The sequence below is a fragment of the Phocoena phocoena genome, chromosome 15 (assembly GCF_963924675.1).
Source record: "Phocoena phocoena chromosome 15, mPhoPho1.1, whole genome shotgun sequence".
Classification (NCBI taxonomy): Eukaryota; Metazoa; Chordata; class Mammalia; order Artiodactyla; family Phocoenidae; genus Phocoena; species Phocoena phocoena.
This window is the reverse complement of record NC_089233.1, coordinates 65,248,227-65,269,945: the sequence shown is the minus strand read 5'-3', so window position 1 is coordinate 65,269,945 and position 21,719 is coordinate 65,248,227. Positions and strand designations below refer to the sequence as shown.

General features: G+C 45.3%; 1 protein-coding gene across 2 annotated transcripts in view; it reads left to right on the top strand.

Moving 5' to 3' along the window:
* The window catches only part of NDRG3 (NDRG family member 3), an 83,335-nt gene extending 66,538 nt beyond the window's left edge, over nt 1–16,797 (top strand). For both annotated transcript variants that reach the window (XM_065892814.1, XM_065892815.1), the window contains 7 exons: nt 5,117–5,220; nt 6,341–6,406; nt 6,523–6,574; nt 10,078–10,125; nt 13,145–13,180; nt 13,267–13,318; nt 16,217–16,797. In XM_065892814.1, coding sequence (XP_065748886.1) covers nt 5,117–5,220; nt 6,341–6,406; nt 6,523–6,574; nt 10,078–10,125; nt 13,145–13,180; nt 13,267–13,318; nt 16,217–16,398 — 540 coding nt within the window. In that variant the 3' untranslated portion in view covers nt 16,399–16,797. The remainder of the gene's footprint in view (nt 1–5,116; nt 5,221–6,340; nt 6,407–6,522; nt 6,575–10,077; nt 10,126–13,144; nt 13,181–13,266; nt 13,319–16,216) is intronic.
* The last annotated feature ends 4,922 nt before the right edge of the window (nt 16,798–21,719 follow it).

Here is a 21,719-nt window from a genome sequence, read left to right as displayed (position 1 = left end):
AATCTTTGCTTCTTCTTGAGACACTTTAGGTGGTTTGCACCTTTTTAGGAATTGGTCCATTTCATGTAGGTTATCTAATTTGTTGGCATACAATTATTCATAATATTCCCTTATAATTATTTCTGTTTCTGTGAAGCTGATAGTGATGTCTCCTCTCTCATTCCTGTTTTTAGTAATTTTGGGTTTTACCTCTGTTTTCCTTGGTTAGTCTAGCTGACTAATTTTCGATTTCATTGATTTTCCCCATTCTTTTTCTATTCTCTCATTTATTTCCATTCTCATCTTTATTATTTCCTTCCTTCTGCTTGCTTTAAGTTTCCTCTCCCTAGTTTCTTAAGGTGGAAGGCTAGCTATGAATTTGAGATCTTTCTTCTTTTTTAATACAGGAATTTACAGCTGTAAATTTCCTTCTAAATATTAACATAAATGCATCCTATAAGGTATTTTCATTCATTTCAAAGTATTTTCTAATTTCCTTGTGATTTCTGCTTTGATCCATTATTATTTAGGAGTATGTTGTTTAGTTTCCCACATTTCCTTCTGTTATTGATTTTTAATTCATTCCACTGTGGTCAGGGGATATTCTTAGTATTTCATTCCTTTTCAAATTTACTGAGACTTGTTTTATGTCCTAACATGGTCTATCCCAGAGAATGTTCCATGTACACTGAGAAGAAAATGTATTCATTCTACTGCTGTTAAGTGGAGTGTTGTGTAGATGTCTGTTAGGTCTGGTGGTTTATAGGGTTGTTCATTTCTTCTATTTCCTTGTGATCTTCTGCCTCATTATCCTATCCTTAGTTGAAAGTGGGGTATTAAAGTTGCAAACTGTTGTTGTTGAATATTCTATTTCTCTCTTCAGTTCTGTTTCATTTTGCTTCATCTGTTTTCATTGTTATGTCTTCCTGATGTTATGTCTTTTTTTAAAATATTTATTTATTTATTTGGTTGTGCTGGGTCTTAGTTGCAGCAGGCAGGCTCCTTAGCTGTGGCATGTGAGCTCTTAGTTGTGGCATGCATGTGGGATCTAGTTCCCTGACCAGGGATTGAACCTGGGCCCCCTGCATTGGGAGCGTAGTGTCTTAATCACTGCACCACCAGGGAAGTCCCGGATGTTACGTCTTTATTAAACAGGACTTTCAACCAACCATCCTTTGTACCATGTTTACCCTCCGCTTGCAGGGAGAACTGGTGCGGACAAATCTTGGGCCTTTTCAGGCTCCTTGGTACATGATCACTTAACTTTTTTCACTTTCCCCACTGCCAGCGTAGCAGCCTTATTGAGTCTGTTCAATGGGTGATTACAGTCTTCCTTCTGCTTGCCCACTTTCAAAATGTTACTGCTGTTGTCACTTTTCTTTGTTGTCTTTGTCCTTAAGAGTTTATGGCTTATAAAGAAAAAAATTTACTGTTATTTTTATGATTTTTCTGGAAGGAGTAAAGCTGTATTTTAATCCAGTATCTTTAATTGGAAGTTTCAAAGACCATGATCTTTCCGCTGCATAGTGCTAGATAGAGTAGGTACTTTCCTGAAGACAAAGGATGCTTGGTTTTGACTGTAGACCTTAAAAGCCAGTTCACAGAATTTACAAAATTCCAGGCTAAGTGCTCTGGGAGAGACAAATGTATATAAGATATGGCCCTTCTTCTCCAGGAGCTCACTCTGTGGAGAGATGAGATGTACAGAAATACTGCTATGGCACATGTAAAAAGGGATAAGTAATAAGAACTGTTGATACCTTTCATTGAACGTCTACAGATTTCAGACAGATGTGTTATGTACATTAAACAATTCAATCTAATAATCTCATAATGGGAATTGTATTATTCCCACTTTACAGGTGAAGAATGAATTGTTTTATACAAGGCCAGCAGCTAATAACATATCAAGGGAGATTTGAAGCCACGTGTGTCTAACTCTGAAGCTTTCCTCTTTCTACCATGTCAGGGTATCTTAGGAGAGGCCCTGTTAGGGACCTAGAGGAATTCAAAGGCAGGAGAGGATCAAGGAAGGATCCAAGGTGGAGGCATCCCAGCTGGGCCTTGAAGGATGGATAAAGTTCAACATTTTAGATTTTGGGGGGAAGGGGAATCATTCCAGGAAGGGGGAATAGTTTGCTCAAAAGCCAAAGAGGAAGGAATTATAAGCTGCGTTTGGGGATTTTAAATAACCTGGTGGGAGACTTAGTGTAGGATACCTGCGGGAGGTTAATTAGCCAAAACAGTGCCTGACCTGGAAGAATGAGGCCCTGAGGTGTTTGCATTGGAATAGGGGAAAGCTAAGAAGAGAATTTTAATGATTTTTGTAAAGTAAGAACATCCTCACAACATATATATATAATGTGTGTTTAATTAAAAATGTGTGAGGTCACAGACGGTGGGTTGTCACAAGGCTGAAGAGTTCATTTAAAATTTAAGCAAGCAAACACATGTATATGGAATCTAAAAAAAAAAAAAGTTCTAATGAACCTAGGGGCAGGACAGGAATAAAGACGCAGAGGTAGAGAATGGACTTGAGGACACGGGGAGGGGGAAGGGTAAGCTGGGACGAAGTGAGAGAGTAGCATTGACATATATACACTACCAAATGTAGATAGCTAGTAGGAAGCAGCTGCATAGCACAGGGAGATCAGCTCGGTGCTTTGTGTCCACCTAGAGGGGTGGGATAGGGAGGGTGAGAGGGAGACGCAAGAGGGAGGGGATATGGGGATATATGTACATGTATGGCTGATTCACTTTGTTGTACAGCAGAAACTAGCACAATATTGTAAAGCAATTATACTCTAATAAAGATGTTAAATAAAAAATAAAATTTAAGCAAATGCTTGTATTGCTCTTATTGCTTTGAAATGAAAGCAAATAAGTTTTCTAAACGTTAATAATCTCATCTTCTCTAATAAGAAGAAAACCCCACAGTGATACCCCCTTTCTTATCTATCAAATTAGCAAAAATCAAAAAGTGATCATTTGTACTAGCAAGCATGTGGGAAAACAGGTAGTATAAGTAAATGAGATGGCTCCATATATCCTGATAAGGAATGACCACCTCTGCCGTACTTTTAAGTGGAAAAGCACAGTGTAGAACGGTACGTGTAGCAGGCTACACTTTGTGTTTTAAAAAAATGTGAGTGGGAGGTGCAATTTATCCGTAACAGCTTTTCCTGAGAAGTCCCATTAGCACTTAAACCAGTTTTACCCCTTTTATACCAATATCAGTCCTTCTCTTTTTTTAAATCTCAAACTTTGCTGCTCAAGTTCCCCTTCAGACTTTCAAGGGGGAGCTGGATAGGTCATTTCATCTCTAATTGCCATGTGGTTCATTTGTTGTTCACTTTTCTTAGTATCTTCAGCATTTATCACGTTTTCTTGGAATGGCTCCAGTGCCCTTTAGTTTCAGGTAGCCTCTGATCCAGTTGGTAAGTTTCCTACTGTATTCTTGGCTCACTTTACCCGTATAGTAGTGAGCATGCAAATACTCATTCTCCTTATCTCGGTTTCTCTACAAGGCTTGCTGGTGGTGACCTTTACACACTGCTTTAGATTTACTCTCACTATCCCTGATACATTTCTTTTCTCCAGTGTAAACATTTTCTGTTCTGCTTAAAACTATTTACTGGGATGTGTGTGTGTGTGTGTGTGTGTGTGTGTGTGTGTGTGTGTGTATACATATATGTACATATATGCTTATATACACAAAAACCTAGCAACTCGTTCTGGTGGCCTCCAAGAAGACCAGCAAAATAGGGACCAGTGGACAATGGGTAGTGGAGAGGGAGATTCTCTTTTGACTGATAGACCATTTTGTTTCTCTTGAATTTTATACAGGGAATATAGCCAATATTTTATAATAACTTTAAATGGAATATAATCTATAAAAATTTTGAATCACTGTGTGGTGCAACTGAAACTAATATTATATTATAAATCAATCCTACCTCAACAAAAAAAAATAGTATTGGTAATAAGAGTAAATAAATGATAAATTGACTTAATAAAGTATTATAAATGGAATGTAATATATAATTCTACAATGTATATTATTTTTTTTTTTTTTTTTTTTGCAGTACGCAGGCCTCTCACTGTTGTGGCCTCTACCGTTGCAGAGCACAGGCTCCGGATGCGCAGGCTCAGCGGCCATGGCTCATGGGCCCAGCCGCTCCATGGCATGTGGGATCTTCCCGGACCAGGGCACGATCCCGTGTCCCCTGCATCGGCAGGCGGACTCTCAACCACTGCGCCACCGGGGAAGCCCAACAATGTATATTATTAAATGATAGTATATAAATAGATATTATACCCATTATATTGATGAAGTTACAGATAAGTTAATTATGCAGATTTATGGCTAATAAGAGAAATGTTACTTTCCACTTATTTTATACTTTACAGTCCATATAACTTTTCTTATTTAATTTTTAAAACAACCCTGGCAGGTAGCTGGTTATTATCTTTATTTTACAGACACTCTATTTTTATGAGAATGGCAGAACATGAATAAGACACAAATAAGGAAACTAGGCTTCCGAATGGTTAGGTAACCTAAGTTTCACATCTAGTACTTGAATCCAAGTTTAATGCAGTTTCCTCTGTGCTGCAGAGAAGGGTGTTCAGAGCATATCCCCAAGTTTTTGTGCTTGATTTGGAGTTGATTACCGACCTTTTCCATCGTAGATTCTTTGGTGCCCTCATTCAACACAGAATATGGCACTGAACCAGTCTGCTGCAAATAAAAAAGAAGCCAGGGCTTCCCTGGTGGCGCAGTGGTTGAGAGTCCGCCTGCCGATGCAGGGGACACAGGTTCGTGCCCCTGTCCGGGAAGATCCCACATGCCACGGATCGGCTGGGCCCGTGAGCCATGGCCGCTGAGCCTGCACGTTCAGAGCCTGTGCTCCGCAACGGGAGAGGCCACAGCAGTGAAAGGCCCGCGGACCACAAAAAAAAAAAAAAGAAGAAGAAGCCATTCAGCCTACCGTACATAAGTAGGCCCCCCAGGCTCTGCCCCATCTCCCATCATGGGCAGGGAGCTTTGGCTTTGGGCATTGAGAATGCAAACCAAACAAGATAGACTTGTACTGTAGCTCAGAAGTTCACCTGTGTCTTCTTTTCATTGTTCTAGGAAGAGTTGCAGGCCAACCTGGACCTGATTCAAACCTACAGACTGCATATTGCCCAAGATATCAACCAAGAAAACCTGCAGCTCTTCCTGGGTTCCTATAATGGGTACAGTTGTTTCTGTTCCTTCACTTAAATGCGGACTAGGTCTAAGAAGGTAACGGATATTTAAGAGAGAAGGAGAAGAGGAAATAAACTACTTCTTCCAGTGTTGTGTGATGGGATTGCTTTCGTACTTTTCACCACAGTAGAAGGGGAAGGGCTTTCAGACAGAAATGAAGACAGCTTTCAAGAGCAATGCATGAATTGAAGGCTGTTTCAGGCATGTTCAACTACCAGTTGTACTTTTAAGATGTTTTGAGACCAGAAGTACCTAAAGTTATGTACACACACAAAACACACAGATTGAGGTGGCACAGAAAGATGCATGTAGAGGAGGCAAAGAATAGAAGTCTTGGGCCCCAATTCAGTCTCTCTGCTGGTGTCCTGTCATCACGCAGAAGTGCACATGGAGAGAAGCTTAATTCTTATCTTGGGACCAGCTTCTCCAAGGTGAAAATGTTAGCTCCTTCTAGCTTTCTGGGTACATGGAAAAAGATTAAGGAAATGGGTCAGCTGTAACTTACCCAGAGTCACACAGCCGGTCAGGAGCAAAGCCAGGTTTTGAACCCAGTCTCTCTAGCTCCTTCCTCTGTGTAACAAAGCCTCCTTATTTTTCATTGAAATCAGAAAGGTTATTAAGTACTGCACTGAACTGTTAGTTACCAGGAGAATGTTCCCCCAAAAAAGTTCCCCTTGGACCTCCATGGCAGTCCGGCGCTTAAGATTCTGTGCTCCCAATGCAGGAGGCACAGGTTGGATCCCTGGTCAGGGAAGATCCTGCATGCCACGTGGTGTGGCCAAAAAAAAAAAAAAAAAAAGGTTCCCCTTAAGAAATTATTCCTATAAACTAGTTGGAAAATTGAACACTTAAGACTTGAGGATTTCAACAGCATTGCTATTGAGTTTTGAAGTTGCCTCCTTTTAGCATCCTGCAGAGTCCCTTTTTCCTGCTCTGTACCGCTCAGGATGCCACTGAACAAAGTGCACAAGGGCCCCTTCCCTCATCTGTGTGAAAGGAAGATAGTTTTCAGATTTCTTGATACATTTTGTTTTTCACAAGCAGGAAGTAACCTGAGTTGCCATGATTTTACCTGAAAAGTGCATTGATTCCTTTGTGTTTCTCTAGACGCAGAGACCTGGAGATCGAAAGACCCATTCTGGGACAAAATGATAACAAATCAAAGACATTAAAGTAAGTCCCTCAGTCCCCCCCACTACGTTGCTCAACATCTTTGCCTTTCATAGAGTCATTTTCAGTGGAGTATATGTGCTGCTTGCTGAGTGTCCTCTTATTTTCCCTTTCCCCAGGTGTTCTACTTTATTGGTGGTAGGTGACAATTCACCTGCAGTTGAGGCTGTGGTAAGTATGTCCTGATGTTGTGAAGATGAATGAGATGAAATGCAGTAAATTGTGTGTAACACACTCTGCTGATGCACTCGAAACAGTTGGTAGGTACTAGTTTTTGTGATTTCTCATTACACAGACCAGGGTTTGTACTTTGTTACCCAGTGTGGAGGAAGAATTCCTCGTTGATCACTGTGTTTCATCCGAAGGGTTCAGGACTGCCCTTGAGTGCTTTGGGTGGTGGAGCTCGCTCTGTGGCAAGCAGGACAGGTAAAGGCCACGGGCTTATCGTCAGACTTCTGACAGCCTTGGCCTTCTGAGCCACCACAGATATAGAAGGCTGCTAGGAGCCTGTATACTTGCCTGAGCACATAGCACACTGGCAAAAAAAATATGTGTTCATTGTATAAAATTGGTAAATAGGAGGACAGGAGGAGAAGTCATGATCCCATTACTCAAAGACAAGCCATTATGTTTTTCTTTACAATAGATGGGGTGATATTAGCTATACAGTGTTTTGGGACCTCATGACTTAGCACTGTTGAGAGCATTTTTCCATACTATAAAGTCAGTATATCTGTATAATACTCAGTCTTATAAATATACCCTTGTTTGTGTAACCCCCTTCTCCTGTTGATTATTCCTGATTTTGCACCGTTAATAATGTTGCTGTTGAACATCCTTATAGAATCTTTGCCTGAATCTTTGATCATTTCCCTGGGATGAGATGGAAATAATGTGTCAAAAATCATAAACCTCTGTAAGGTTTTTAAATACATTTTGCCAGTTTCCTTTCCAGAAAAGACATAACAGTTATTGCCACTGCCTATGTGTGAGAGTGCCTGTCTCACAGCATTCTGTCCAGCATTGGACTTCTAAATTTCATTAGTAGTTCACTTGATTAAAAATGGTACCCCACAAAAAAAAAAAAAAAAAAAAAAAAAAAAAAAAAAAATGGTACCCCACTGTTTTAATTTGCACTTCTGTATTTACAGATGAAGCTGACAGTTTTTCATAAGTCTGTTATCACTTGCTTGTCTTTCCCACAGCATATATAACTTAAGTATCTGCGTGAAATTATCTGGTTTTCTTTGGCCTACTTCACTTCTACCCTATTTAGAGCAAAACATTAGGAAGTAAAGCTTTTAGAAAGGGAATCTAATAATTAATCAGAGTTGCAGACATAGATGAGAAGCTTGGCGGGCAGGGGGAGTGTTGGTAGGGTGAGATAGGTATGACAGTAGAATATATTCATACTTCCCTGAATTACCCTGTAAAACATTCTGTGTCTAGTGTAAAATACATAGTGTGGCTTGAGCACAGAGGCAAATAACTCTCAACTCAACTCAAAAAAAAAAATCCCCAAAGGTAATAAAGTTATAGTGAAGATCTCATCAAGAAGGAGTTTTGTAAAGGTCCATCTTTTTTGGCTAAAAAGGTAGAGATACATGCTACAAAATATCAAAAACGTTTTTTCATAAACAATGTGTTTATGAAAATAGTATCGTTTATAGAAAATACCCTTAATCAGAATTCTCTAATCACGCTGAGTTGCCTTTTGGAAATTACATGGACTTAAAGCAACATTACCAATTATTTTTCAAGATTGTGTAAGTTGGCCAATACAGATAAGATCTTTTTCTCTTTCTGATTTCCACACCTTCAGTGTTTATAGAGAAGAACTTCAGGAACCCCATCTGTACCACAAACTAGATGCTCTTCTAGACACATTCAAAACCAGCTCCCCTGCCCCAGAGCCTTTTATCCCATAAGTTGGTAGGGATTCAAGGGCTATATCCATGCATGGAAGAGCAGGAAGAAACTCCACAAATTCTGGTCACTGTTGCTAGCTATTCTTGCTCACATATTCATTCAGCATCATTTTTTGAGCATCTCCTATTCTCACGATGCTGTGGAGAATACAAAAATGAATAAGACGGAGTCTCTGCACTTGGAGCTGGGGAGAGAGTGGACATGTCAAAAACCAACTGTTGTTCTTGGCCTACCAGAAATGGAGACTTCTTATAAAGTTACAGAAATTACAAAGTGATGAACCAAGGAAAGCATGCTTTATTATATTAAATGCAGACTTGGGAGTTCATTCTTCCAGAAAATATTTATTGTACGTCTGCTGTGTTCTCTGCACAGTGCCTGGCAGTTAGGGATCCGGTTTTTACATTCTGCCCTTTAGAGCACCTTCTGTAGTAAGTAAACGGGTGCATTTGTTTGTCACTGCCTGCATTGTCATTTGTGTAGAGCAAAAACCTTGATTTGGTGATTCTGGCTTTTAGATCATCCTGTGATTTTAGAAGAGTTTTGAATACCTATCCATCAGCAATCCCCAGAGTAAACTTTCAGCTGTGTTACTGGTTCTTGCCTAGGTAATTTTAATAACTCCCTAACTGGCTTGCTGCCTCTGCAGTCTGTCATACAGGCCACTGCTGGTTATTTTCCTAAAACAACTCACATCCTGTCACCCCAGAAACCCTCTGTGGCTTTTTGCCTTCCACAGTCAGTTCAAGTCTTTCCAACCTCTCCCCACAGTGCACCCTCACGCCATGCTTGTCTCTGTAACCCCACACATGCTCTGCACACTCACTTCGCAACCCCTGGGTCTTTGCTTATGCTTTCCCCCTGACTCTGGAAGCCTTCAAATGCCCGCCCCTTCTTACTCTAACTATAGAAATTCTACTCATTCTTCTATTCTCACTCAGCTCAGAAGTGAAATTTTCAAGTGATCTCATTCTGCCTCATATTACATTATTACATTTCCACCCCACTAGATTCCATGCTCTTAGCACAGTGCTTTATATGTGTGCTTGGGCAAGCATGTGTAAAGAAGAGATCCAGTTAATCAAGTTAACCATAAAACACTGTTGAACCTGGAGATTATCTCCCCAGAACATTTTCTTTGAGGTCCCTGCCTTTGTGGACACAAAGGTATGAGATACGATACATGTAAATGTACAAGGTTGTAATTCTTAATTGTAATGGCTACAGTGAGAGAAAAACCGTAGAGGGTTCAACTTTACATGGGATAGCCAAAGATCTTGAGGCAGAAGAGAATCAGGGTGTAAGGAGTGGCAAACCCACTACATCCAGGGCACGGGAAAGGGGTGAGAAGTGGGCAGGGGAGGGGTATAAGGGCCAGTCGTGCTGGGAAATCATCAAGACCCCAGCAGGTGAGGGCCATGGTCCAGTTCACTTTTTAAAGTAGGTAACTTGTCCCCATGTTATGTAGCAAGTAGGAGGAATTAGATTCAACATGTAGTCCTTTAAAGACTCTACTTGTAACGGATTCAGAAAATGAACTTTGCCAGATTTTTAGATCTACTAAGAAATATGAGATATAAAGTACTTCATATAAACATGTCTCCCACTTTGTATTTTGGTAATTTGGCTGATTCAGCCGTCTCCAAATGAGCCATTGATCTCGGAAGATCATTCTCATGCCAAGCTATTTCTTATTTTTCTAGCAGTTCATAAAACTGTCTCTCTCTCTCTCTCTGTTTTTTAAGGTTGAATGCAATTCTCGCCTGAATCCTGTAAATACAACTTTGCTAAAGGTAATGTGTCTTCTTTCCTCATTGCCAACCATGAGTGAGTAAATTATACGTGGTTCAAATTACTTTATTTCTGGAATAGTTGCCCAGAAAGAAGGAAAGCTTCTCTTTCTCTGTCTGATTCTCTCATTCTCTTAAAAAAAATTTCTTTTCCTGAATATATTCTCATTGTAGAAAATTGGAAAATAGGGGAAAAAATGGAAATATAAAAAAAGAATAAAATAAAAGTTACCCTAATCCTGCCCCCCAAAGGTAACCTTCTGGTAAAAACATCAGTCTTTTTCCTATACAGTTTTACATCATCAAGATCATAGGCTGTTTCTAGCCCTGTGTCTGTTTTCCTCAACTTTTTGACATTTAAACATCTTCCCGTGTCATTAAAAACGTCATAAGCATTATTTAATATTGTTGTGAGAAATCAGATAATGAATGGAAATTCTTGACGTGCTAAATCCCCTTGTATGGGTAAGGAAGCTTCCAGTAACATTCTCATGATAAGGGTAGATGCATTTTTTCTTTCTCTTAGGGCACATAGAGAGTAACTCTTGTACTGAATTTCTAGGGTAAATATCAAGCTTCTCCCCGTTTTGACTGTACCCCAGGCTCACATTTTCTGGAGCCTCTAGTGACATATTTAAGGGCCTGACCTCCTGCTTTGAATTTGGATTACCGTAGATTTAAGTACTGATCTTATGCTTCTGACTGTTACTTTCTCAGCCTGAAAAACCTCTGCTTTCTTCCCTTTCTCTTTGAAGTGAGATTAAAAGAGAAGTGCTGCCACCAGAAGCAGCCCGTAGTTCCTGGAAATATAACATGAGGTTAATGCTCTGAGGTGACAAAACTCAGAGTGTTCTGGGGTCCAGGTGATGGTGAACTAGTCTAAAATACGAATTTTTTGTTTTTAAAGCATGTGGTTTCAGATTAGCTTTCGTTGCAGGTTTGAATCCGTTTTCCAAAAGCGCAAAACAACTTTACAGTAGCCATAGATGTGCTTATTTCTGGGCAAAAATGCCCATCCACAACAGCATGATGGAACTGATTCTCTGTGTGAGAGAGAAAGCTTGGAAACAGTCTTTCCCAGTATTCTCTCTGCTACGGGAACTGTTTTACAGTTCTAATCAGACTTTGACTCCTAACCTTCATGAAAATACAGTCTGGGCTAGTTAGGTCTATTTGAACTTATTCAGGTTAAATATTTGTTCCTGGGCTTCCCTGGTGGCGCAGTGGTTGAGAGTCCGCCTGCCGATGCAGGGGACACGGGTTTGTGCCCCGGTCCGGGAAGATCCCACATGCCACGGAGCGGCTGGGCCTGTGAGCCATGACCACTGAGCCTGTGCGTCCGGAGCCTGTGCTCCGCAACGGGAGAGGCCACAGTGGTGAGAGGCCCGCGTACCGAAAAAAAAAAAAAAAATTTGTTCCTGATCTTACACGTAGAATTTTCAGGGAACTGACTGTTCCTTATTAACCTCAAATTCCTGTGTCTCCTGTGGCATCCCATCTGCTGAATAACAGTCCACCCTCAAAGAAAGTTTTCATGTTAGTGAAGGGAGACCATGAGGTTCATGTCTCTTTTTTAAAAAATGCCAGTCAGCCTGAATAGGCTACTATCTGAGTGTGGAATGCATAACAGCTGGAAGGAGGAGGGTGGCCTCATGGTTGGCCATCATGCCCTAGAAGCAGTGTTCTCTGAGGATTGGCAGAATATGCATCACCTGGCTTGTTAGAAATGCAAATTCTTGAGACCCGCTCCAAACCTATTAAATAAGAATCTCTAGAGACTTCCCTGGTGGTCCAGCGGTTAGAACTCCGTGCTCCCAATGCAGGGCACCCAGGTTTGATCCCTGGTCAGGGAACTAGATCCCGCATGCCACAACTAAAAGATCCCACATGCTGCAGATAAAAAACCCGCACGCCACAACTAAAGATCCTGCACGCCACATCTAAAGATCCTGCACGAGGCAATGAAGATCCCACGTGCCACAAAATAAATAAATAAATATTTTAAAAAAAAGAATCTCTAGGGCAGGAATTCAAGAATCTGAGTTTTAACAAGCCCTCCTGGTAATTCCAATGCATGCTAATAAAACTCTACTCTAGAAATCTTTGCACAGGTGAGAATAACCAACTGTAAAGATTTATGAAGTGAGAGACAGCCTTACCAAATCCAACTATGAAATGAAAGTGGCTGACCAAGTAGGTTGGCTGAATTCAGCCTCAGTGCCTGATTGGAGACATCCCCTTAATCGTGAAATGAAGACAATGTAGAATTGAGACAGAACCTTAAAAGTGTGGCACCCTGAGAAGTTAGGATCACACTGTTAGAGGACTCAGAAAGTAACATTCTCCAGGTGGAGGCAGAACCATGGTTGAAGGTAGTGGTTAACTTCACTATCACCCAAATGGAAAATTCCCGACATGAGCCTGAAAGTTAGGCCCTGCATTACTGATTAGTAAATGTTGAATAATCTTTCAAAATTACATCCAAGGTTATTGCTAGGATTTATGTCTTTGTGTAAGAGTGCATTGAGGGGGACTTCCCTGGTGGTGCAGTGGTTAAGAATCCGCTTGCCAGTGCAGGGGACACGGGTTCAAGCCCTGGTCTGGGAAGATCCCACATGCCGCGGAGCACCTAAGCCTGTGCGCCACAACTACTGAGCCTGTGCTCTAGAGCCTGCGAGCCACAACTACTGAGCCCACGTGCCACAACTACTGAAACCCACACACCTAGAGCTCGTGCCCCACAGTGAGAAGCAAGCACACTGCAACGAAGAGTAGCCCCCACTCGCCGCAACTAGAGAAAGCCTGCATGCAGCTGCGAAGACCCAACACAGCCAAAAATAATAAATAAATAAATTTTAAAGAAAGAAAGAGTGCATTGAGGAGATGGACACTTGGATGTAGTTAAACATTAAGTTAAGGAACCTAAAATTTGATCCTGTCCTGTTTGAAAGGACCCGTGGATGTTCAGAGCATTCCCCTTAAGCGTGAGTCTCAGCTGACTTACATATTTTTCCTCTTCTAGATGGCAGACTGTGGTGGACTCCCCCAAGTAGTTCAGGTAAGGAGATTTTTTTTAAAAGCACCCATTTGATTCCAGCTCTCTGACTGTGCAAGGATTAATGCCTTCTTATTTTGTCCCCCTAGCCCGGGAAGCTCACCGAGGCCTTCAAGTACTTTTTGCAGGGAATGGGCTACAGTGAGTAGTACACAACTTTCTATTCTACCAAAGATTTATTGATAATGGGGTCATTTTGGCATCTGATGAGTACTCAATTCTTAGGGCTTAACCCCTGTGCTAGCCAGCCTGAAATCAAGTAGAAACCAACATGTTTATGGAACATTCATCTGTGCATATATATAAAGATGAGCTAATGCTTATTAAGCACTTACTTTGTGCCAGGCACTCTATAGTCTTAACCTTGAGAGGTAAGTTCTGTTATTAGTCCCATTTTATAGAAAAGGAAACTGAGGCTCAAAGAGGCTAAGCACCTTTCCCAGGGTAACGATTCAGCTGCAGAGCCATGATTCAAACCCTGGCAGTCTGACTCCAGAGCCCACATTTTCAACCACTGAAGCTTAGCCAGACCTAGCTATGAATCTGAAGTTGTTATTTGCATCTGAACTCAGCTGGTTAATGACTCCTGGACTAGAGAAACAAAATAGAGACTCCAGATGAAAAGGAGTTAAATCCGTTAAGTCTGCTCCACCACAGGAGATGAACTTGCAGAATATTTTAGAGTGAATCCAAGGATGTGTCCGTATCATGTGCCACTGTCCTGGTCTCTTGTATCGTGAGACCCCTGAGCTTTCTCATTTGTCACAGAATATCCACACTTGCTCCTTTCTTGGGGTTATAAAAAAGAAAACTCTTCTGCCCAGGTACAGAGCTCTTTATCCAGTAGGGTGGTTTTTCTCCTGTCTTTGGTATCAGTGTGTTTAATGACCATTGAGCAGCTGGGCCCCTGGGTACAGCCCTGTACCTGGCAGGCAGCTCGTGTATGTCTCGTCTAGAGTGGCTGTGTCATCCCCGTCTGTGAGCCACTACCAACCGAGCCCACACCCATATCCCTCTGGGAGGAGCAGAAGTCCCTCTCCTTTCCTAGGAAGCAGCTGTTCTGATCCAAGCAGGTTGGCTGTTTATAGTGAAGGAGAAAACCTTTGACTAGTTGAGAGAAGTAACATCTGAGATGTTACTGAAGCATCAGTTGGCCTCACCTCCTTTCTGGGGCCTTAAAATAAAACTTCACCCCTGGCTTAGAGTGTTCTGTCAGTGTCTGCTAGGCAGCCAAGGTTGCCGCTTGGCACTGTCGGGTCACTAACCTGCCTTTTCCTGTGTCCATCCTGCTTCCAGTCCCGTATGTGCACCTCAGTCACCTGAGCACCGAGTCAGGTACCTTTCTCTATGCTGGCCCCTGCCCCTGCCTCCCAGCCATGCTCTCCTGGCCCCTGCCCCTGCCTCCCAGCCGTGCTCTCCTGGCCCCTGCCCCTGCCTCCCAGCCGTGCTCTCCTGGCCCCTGCCCCTGCCTCCCAGCCGTGCTCTCCTGGCCCCTGCCCCTGCCTCCCAGCCGTGCTCTCCTGGCCCCTGCCCCTGCCTCCCAGCCGTGCTCTCCTGGCCCCTGCCCCTGCCTCCCAGCCGTGCTCTCCTGGCCCCTGCCCCTGCCTCCCAGCCGTGCTCTCCTGGCCCCTGCCCCTGCCTCCCAGCCGTGCTCTCCTGGCCCCTGCCCCTGCCTCCCAGCCGTGCTCTCCTGGCCCCTGCCCCTGCCTCCCAGCCGTGCTCTCCTGGCCCCTGCCCCTGCCTCCCAGCCGTGCTCTCCTGGCCCCTGCCCCTGCCTCCCAGCCGTGCTCTCCTGGCCCCTGCCCCTGCCTCCCAGCCGTGCTCTCCTGGCCCCTGCCCCTGCCTCCCAGCCGTGCTCTCCTGGCCCCTGCCCCTGCCTCCCAGCCGTGCTCTCCTGGCCCCTGCCCCTGCCTCCCAGCCGTGCTCTCCTGGCCCCTGCCCCTGCCTCCCAGCCGTGCTCTCCTGGCCCCTGCCCCTGCCTCCCAGCCGTGCTCTCCTGGCCCCTGCCCCTGCCTCCCAGCCATGCTCTCCTGGCTGCACTGGCTGCCCGCAGCATGTCCGTGGTTTTCCTGTGCAGTGAGAGCCCGATAGAACGTGGCTCGTTGTGCCCTGTGCAAGTTAGCCTGCAGGTCCCCCCAGGAGTAAAGGAGCGGGTTGTACCAGCCAGGGTCACAGCGGCAGCTGAAACTTTATAGGCAGGGCCCCTCCACCACCACCACCTACTTACTGATCCTTGAGTTAACCCCCAGACACTGGATTCTCAATTAGGAGCGTCAGAGCCTGTGCCTGGAGAACTGCAGGTGATGGCATCTTCGGACCCCTGCGTTGAAATGGCAGCTGGGGGAGTGGCTCGTGTCTCAGAAAGATAGGCAGGGGGGGTGTGCCAGGTAAGGCCCTTTCCCGGCCAGGCTGGAGGTACCTTACAGACAGAGCAGTGACAGTAGGCAGGAGTCTTGAGTTGAACAGCCACCTCCCGTGCCCTTGCTCACAGGCAGCCTGTACCTCACCCCCTGTGCAGAGACCAGCCCGCCTGCCCTCCCTACACCTCATCTTCCTACATGTCTCCTCCCCAGGTAGCAAGGGTCGCCTGTGGACACGGATGGTAGTCTTGTTGTATCGGGCTTGCACTGTGTTTGTGAAACACCTTCATACTTGTGTGGTGTGGTTTGTCTTTCTTTGGTTTAGTCTTGCATGCACTGCAGGTTTTGGTTACCTACTTGGGTTCCCAAAGCCTCCTTCCTAATCACCTTATGAATGGCATGGGCATAGCTAAGAGGCAATACTCTGGACTTAGGTTTCCCCTTGTTCTGCTGTGGACTAGAATCAGCTGAGATTCCAACCAGAACTGGAGGATTAAAGCAGCCTTGCCTAGAGCCCCTCACCTAGAGCCAGTAATGCAAAGTGGGGATGGCTATGTCTTGTCCCGGTGTCACCTTAAATGGGTTGGGAAAGCGAAATGTAAAGCTTTTGGTGAAACTTCTAGATTAGCTGAGTTTAACCAGGGCTCCCTCCTATAGTCCTCTTGGTTCTTTCTTACAGTCCCATCTGCCAGCATGACCCGGCTCGCCCGATCACGGACCCACTCCACCTCAAGTAGCATCGGCTCTGGAGAAAGTGCCTTCAGCCGATCTGTCACCAGCAATCAGTCAGATGGAGCTCAAGAATCCTCTGAGTCTCCTGATGTTCTGGACAGACACCAGACCATGGAGGTGTCCTGCTAAGCAGACGCTCCTCCCCTGGACCATGCAAGTCCGTCCTCCTTCAGACAACCACTCCATAATATAACACTTCATCCAGCAAACTGGCATCTATCTATCTTTAAGTCTTGCATGGCCACTGACTCTCTCTTTCTGGTATCCTGGATTAATCATCCTCTCTGCCTGCCCGCCCCCCTTTTTGTATGTACCGAGAACCACTTCCATGCCATTACTGTAGCATTCCAACACCTTCGGCTGATCAGATCTCCACATCTTCTCTTGCCAGCTTTTCCCTGTGCTTTCCCAACTGTGTAGCTAAGATTGTTTGATCCTGATGTATGTGTGTGAGCACGCGTGTCTGTGTTTGTGTGTGCATAGTTCTGTGATTTTAGACAGGCTTTCTTGTAGAGCTTCTGCAAAAAACAAAAAAAAAAGGGACTCTTTTTTTGCATTTTCGGTGGTGTTTTTAGGGGAAATATGCAGAACAGGTTTCTAGGTTGGGTAGGCCATTGCATCCTCTTTCGCTTCCATATTGGTCAACAAGATCTGCAAAGTGACTTCAGGAGAGAGCAGTTCTGAGGAATGTGGAAGATCATAATTCCTGTTTGGATTGTTGACTGTGACCGACAGAAGGGAGCCTGTTACATAGAGAAGCAGTCCGGGTGGCTAGCCACCTTCTCCTCTCCAAATGAATTCACATATACTATTCTGTGAATAAAAGGGAGGGATATGTTCTCTTAGAAGCCCATGAGTGATGAGGTTCTGATGCAACGTGGAGTTTTTCCCAAGGAGTGAGTGTGGCTTAATCACTGGACTTTTTCAGCACAGGAAGGGGAAAACGAAATTCCAGGCCTCTGCTCTGTCAGAACAAAACTGAGTCTCTGCAGTGTCTGATACCACATACCAGACGTCTGCAGGAAGCGCCACCCAGGAGGAACACTCTCCATCCCTCGATTGCCCCAGAAGGGAGAGGTATAGCCTGAAAATTATGTAGATGATGAGGAAATGGCTGGGGAGAGAGGAACAGTATAGACTTGATTTCAGCAGACTTAATGGAAGGTAAATGAAAGTCAGATAGAACCCATTTCTCAGGAAGTTATTCCTGTGAACTCCCTTTTGTAGGAGGGAAGGGGCCAATCTGTAAGGGCAGCCTGTCCGGGTAGAATTTTGTTCAGTCCGCTGCTATGTGAGGGAGTCACAGCCACCCAGAGAGTGTCACCAGGAGGAGGGTGAAAGCAGCTGCCACCCAGTAAGGGCCCAGCTTTGAGGGCATTCAGATGTTACATAGAGAAGGGTTACACAGTTCTGATCTTAGGAAGGGGCTTTTCAGATGTAGCATTTGCTTTCTGCTGAGATACGGAATGCGTTACTCTGTCAGAGGACAACTTTTTACGGATGATGAAATAAAGCTGTATATGTCTCATTGTTACACGGTGGCTGGTGTGACTTCTCTCAGGCCACTTCCTGGGGCTCAGGGGGGTACCGAGTGACTGCGTGTGGGCTCCGTGCTGGGCATCCTCACATACCTGATTATCCACTCAGCAGCACTGCCCATTTAAAGTGAGGAAACCAAGACCCAGGATAAATAATTTGCCCGAGGTCATACCAGTAAGCCAGCCGAGATTGAACCCTGAGTCCATCTGACACGCCTATGTTCCTCTCAAACCGAAAACCTGACCGTGAGGTGATGCGGGAGAAGCCGAGATCTTGGAAAGGCATTCGGCATCTCAGCTCTGCCCTCTTTGCACAGTTGCCACCTCCCACCCCTCATGTAGTAACATGCAGCCACCTGCCAGGGCTCCTGCAACAGACCAGACTGTATTTCGCCAGAAGGGGCTGTCTTCATACCCACCAAGGACAATCTCAGGAGGCAGCCGTCTCAGGTCAGTTTTGAACGGTCCAGGGGCTGCGGCTACCACTACATCGAGGTTGCTGTGTCTGTGGCAGACGCTTGTAAAATGACTCGACCCTGTCCATCCTGGTAGAGGACAGGAAACAAATGCGTGTGGGCCGATACAGGTGACCGTGCTGAGGTCCTTACAAAACAGGCAGAAGCAGAGTTCCAGAGCTGGAGGTGGTCTCATGGGCACAGTTGCTCTACGAACCCACCTTGCTCCAGCTGCCTTGGCTACACATTGGCAGGGATGGTTGCCTGTTTCCCACCTTGGCTGTGTGCCTGGAGTCGGGCCCCAGCTGGCTGGTCCTTACCACACTCATCCTCTTCTCATTTTCATTTCCTTTCTTCCTATTCAATATATTCCAAAAAAAAAAAAAAAATTGGGGGTGCCTGCTTTGTGAGAGGCAAGGAAGTGGCCAGGTAGATGCTCCCTACCCAAGATGATTGTGTGAAGCTTTTCCGTATAAATTGTCTCACCCAGGTCTCGTGGCAACTCTGCAAAGTGGCAGTGTGTTTTACAGACAAAGAACAGCTGAGGAAAGTTAAGTGATTTGGCCAAGGGCACCTAGCTAGAAAAAGTTCCCAGTTCTTCCAAAATCGATGCATTTTCATATTTTATTAACTACAGGCCGCGCCCTTACACCTTCCTGAATGTTCTTCCTACTGAGCCAGTAAGGTAGACCCTATTCCAGTTTTGTGGATGAGAAAACAGGCCCAGAGGTAACCAATTTACAAATGGTCAAAAAACTAACAAAGCAGCAGATCTAGGCTTTAAACTCTCTAATTCTCAGGTGCCTCCCTGAGTGGAACGGGAGAGGATATGGTGGGATTTTTTTGAGACCATAGATGGTCATTCCCTATTTCCTCGTTCATGGGCCTCTCCTTAAGGCCAGTCCAAAAGTCTGCCTGTCAGATGAAAAGATGGACATCGCGGTGGTGTGGAGGCAAGAGCAGGAGGGTGGGCCTGTGATCAGTTCCCTCCCAGCCACAGGCCACATCCTTGAGTGGCCGTCACCCACCCTAACATCCTGGTTAGAACCTCCACTCTGGCTCCGTCAGCTCTCCACGCCAGGTGCAGCAGGAGTTAAATCTCAAACCAGCCTTTCCCGGGAGAAAGGGAGAACCTGAGCCCAGGTGTGCTCAAGGCCCCAGAAAAGGCTGCATTGCCTGTGAAATAGCGGTTTCGCGTTAAAAGCATCTGTCTCCAGGATTGCTAAGCCCCGAATGGGGAGGCAGTGAATGGGTGGTTATTTAGATACTAATGAACTGAGATTTTTATTAATTTAAATTCAAAAAAAAATTTGGTTTTTTGGCCACGCCACATGGCTTGTGGGATCTTAATTCCCCAACCAGGGATGGAACCCCGGGCCCTCAGCAGTGGAAGCGTGGAGTTCTAACTACTACACCACCAGGGAATTCCCTAAATTTAAATTTTAATGACTGATTTAAACATACTAATCAAAGGGGGTTCTATCAGAGATTCTTTATCCTAGCCGAGTGGTTCTTAAGTTTCGGGTGTACATCAGAATCACCCGGAGGGCTTGTGAAAACAGGTTGCTGGCCCCCTACCATGGAGTTTCTGATTGGGTAGATGAGAGATGGAGCCTGAGAACTGGCATGTCTCACAAATTTCTAGATGATGCTGAGGCTGCTGGCCTAGGGACCACACTTGCGGAACCACTGTCCAGGTCCTGCTACACAAAGTATGGTTCCCGAACCAGCAACATGGGTATCGCCTAGGAGTTGTTAGCAGTGCAGAATCTTGAACCCCACTGAACCAGAATCTGTTTAACCAGATCCCCGGGGTATTCCTGTACACATTATAAAGGTTGGGACACTCCAAGGCAGTGCTTCCCATACTTGCTAGTCAAAGGAATCTCTTGGAGTGTTTAAGGTTCAAATTTTGGGGCTGCTCCTCTGGTGACTTGGATTCAGAAGATGTGGGGGAATCCCAGGAATCAGACTAACAAGCCCCTCAGGTGATTATAATAGACCGGGTAAGCATGGGAAACTCCTGCTCGTTTAGCTTGGTTCTGTGTTCCTTGGATCAGACCAAGCCACAAAGTCAGAGAGAAACCTCTCCCTCCAGGATCATGACGAGGCAGCTGCTTCTCCCCCACAAACAGGAACTTGGGGAAGGTGGCTCCTCGATGGTCTGTGATGCCGTCAGAGGAAACGGGTGGTTGTGAGAACCACAGAGCCTGCAGATGTGAGCTGGGAGCCCCGAGGACCCTGTGACAGAGCTTGAAGAGCCCTGGGCCTGCTTCCTGGCCAGCCAGTTGGAGGTCTCTAAGGAGCATGGCGCTCCTGTCCCATCCCCGGGGTACAGACTGCTGACCACAGGCAGATGCCAAGCTCCCCAAAGCAATATCGAGAGCCTCTCCCTGAAGACTCCCAGGCTGAGAGGGTCCCAGGTGACCTAGGACTAAGGACATTGGCGGACTTCCAGAAGGGGCCGCCCAAAGCCCTAACCTCTTCAGCTAAAGCATGCGTCTTAGCCGAGCCCCTGCCCCAAGCCTCTGATGACAGGAAAACAGTAAGTATGCTTGCTTTTTGTTTTCCGACGGCCTTGGGACTGTGAGGAAGGATGGTCCCCTCAAGACTGGGAGTGGGCTTTACGGTTGGGACAGAGCGTCAGCGGATAAGAGGAGTCTAGATTATAACTTCTGAAGACACGTTCAGCTCTAGAGTCTACAATTCTTAAAAGGGTGATCTTTCTCAGTTGAAAGGGAGGGAGGTCTCCTTTCAGCTCAATCCAAATTTATCACTTACGCCACCACTGAGAAATTATCTGCAGAAAATTATCTTCAGAAAAACACAAAAGACGCGGATTTTAGATCCAGCTCTGCACTAACCAGCTCCGAACAGTGAGACGAGGTCGCTCTCCCTGGGCCCTGGCCCTTGTTTTGAACGGCATTCAAACCCTGCCGACCTCTCAAAGGGTCAAGTACTGTGGTCGAAACACCAGATGTTCCACGTGCTGACCGCGGCTGCCTTTAACTCTTCGCTTCTGCCCATGCCTGGGTCCCCTAGAAAGTGCCTACCTAACATGTAGTAAGTTGTTCAGATACTTAGACAATTATGATTAGACTCTTAAAAGTTGGGGCCAGTACTATCCCCCCCTTCTAGGTCTGCCCGCCCACGGTCTTCACTAGAAGGCCTCCTGACGTTGATGGGACCAGGTGAAGGGAGCTGGCAGAGTGCTGGGGGCTCTGCCGGCCTGAGTGCAGGGTTCTCCTGCCTCTCGGGCCCAGCCCTCGGCACCAGCTGTAGCGGGGAGAAGTCTCTGGGTTCAGTGTGGTTGGTGACTGTCTTGCTGAAGCAGGGGAAAGGAGACTAACCTCTGCTGAGCGCACACTCCGTGCCAGGCCCCTCAGCTGCTTCTCATAACCCCGTGGAGTCGGTATTATCCCAGATTCACCAGTGAGGCTCAGAGAAGTTACACGCT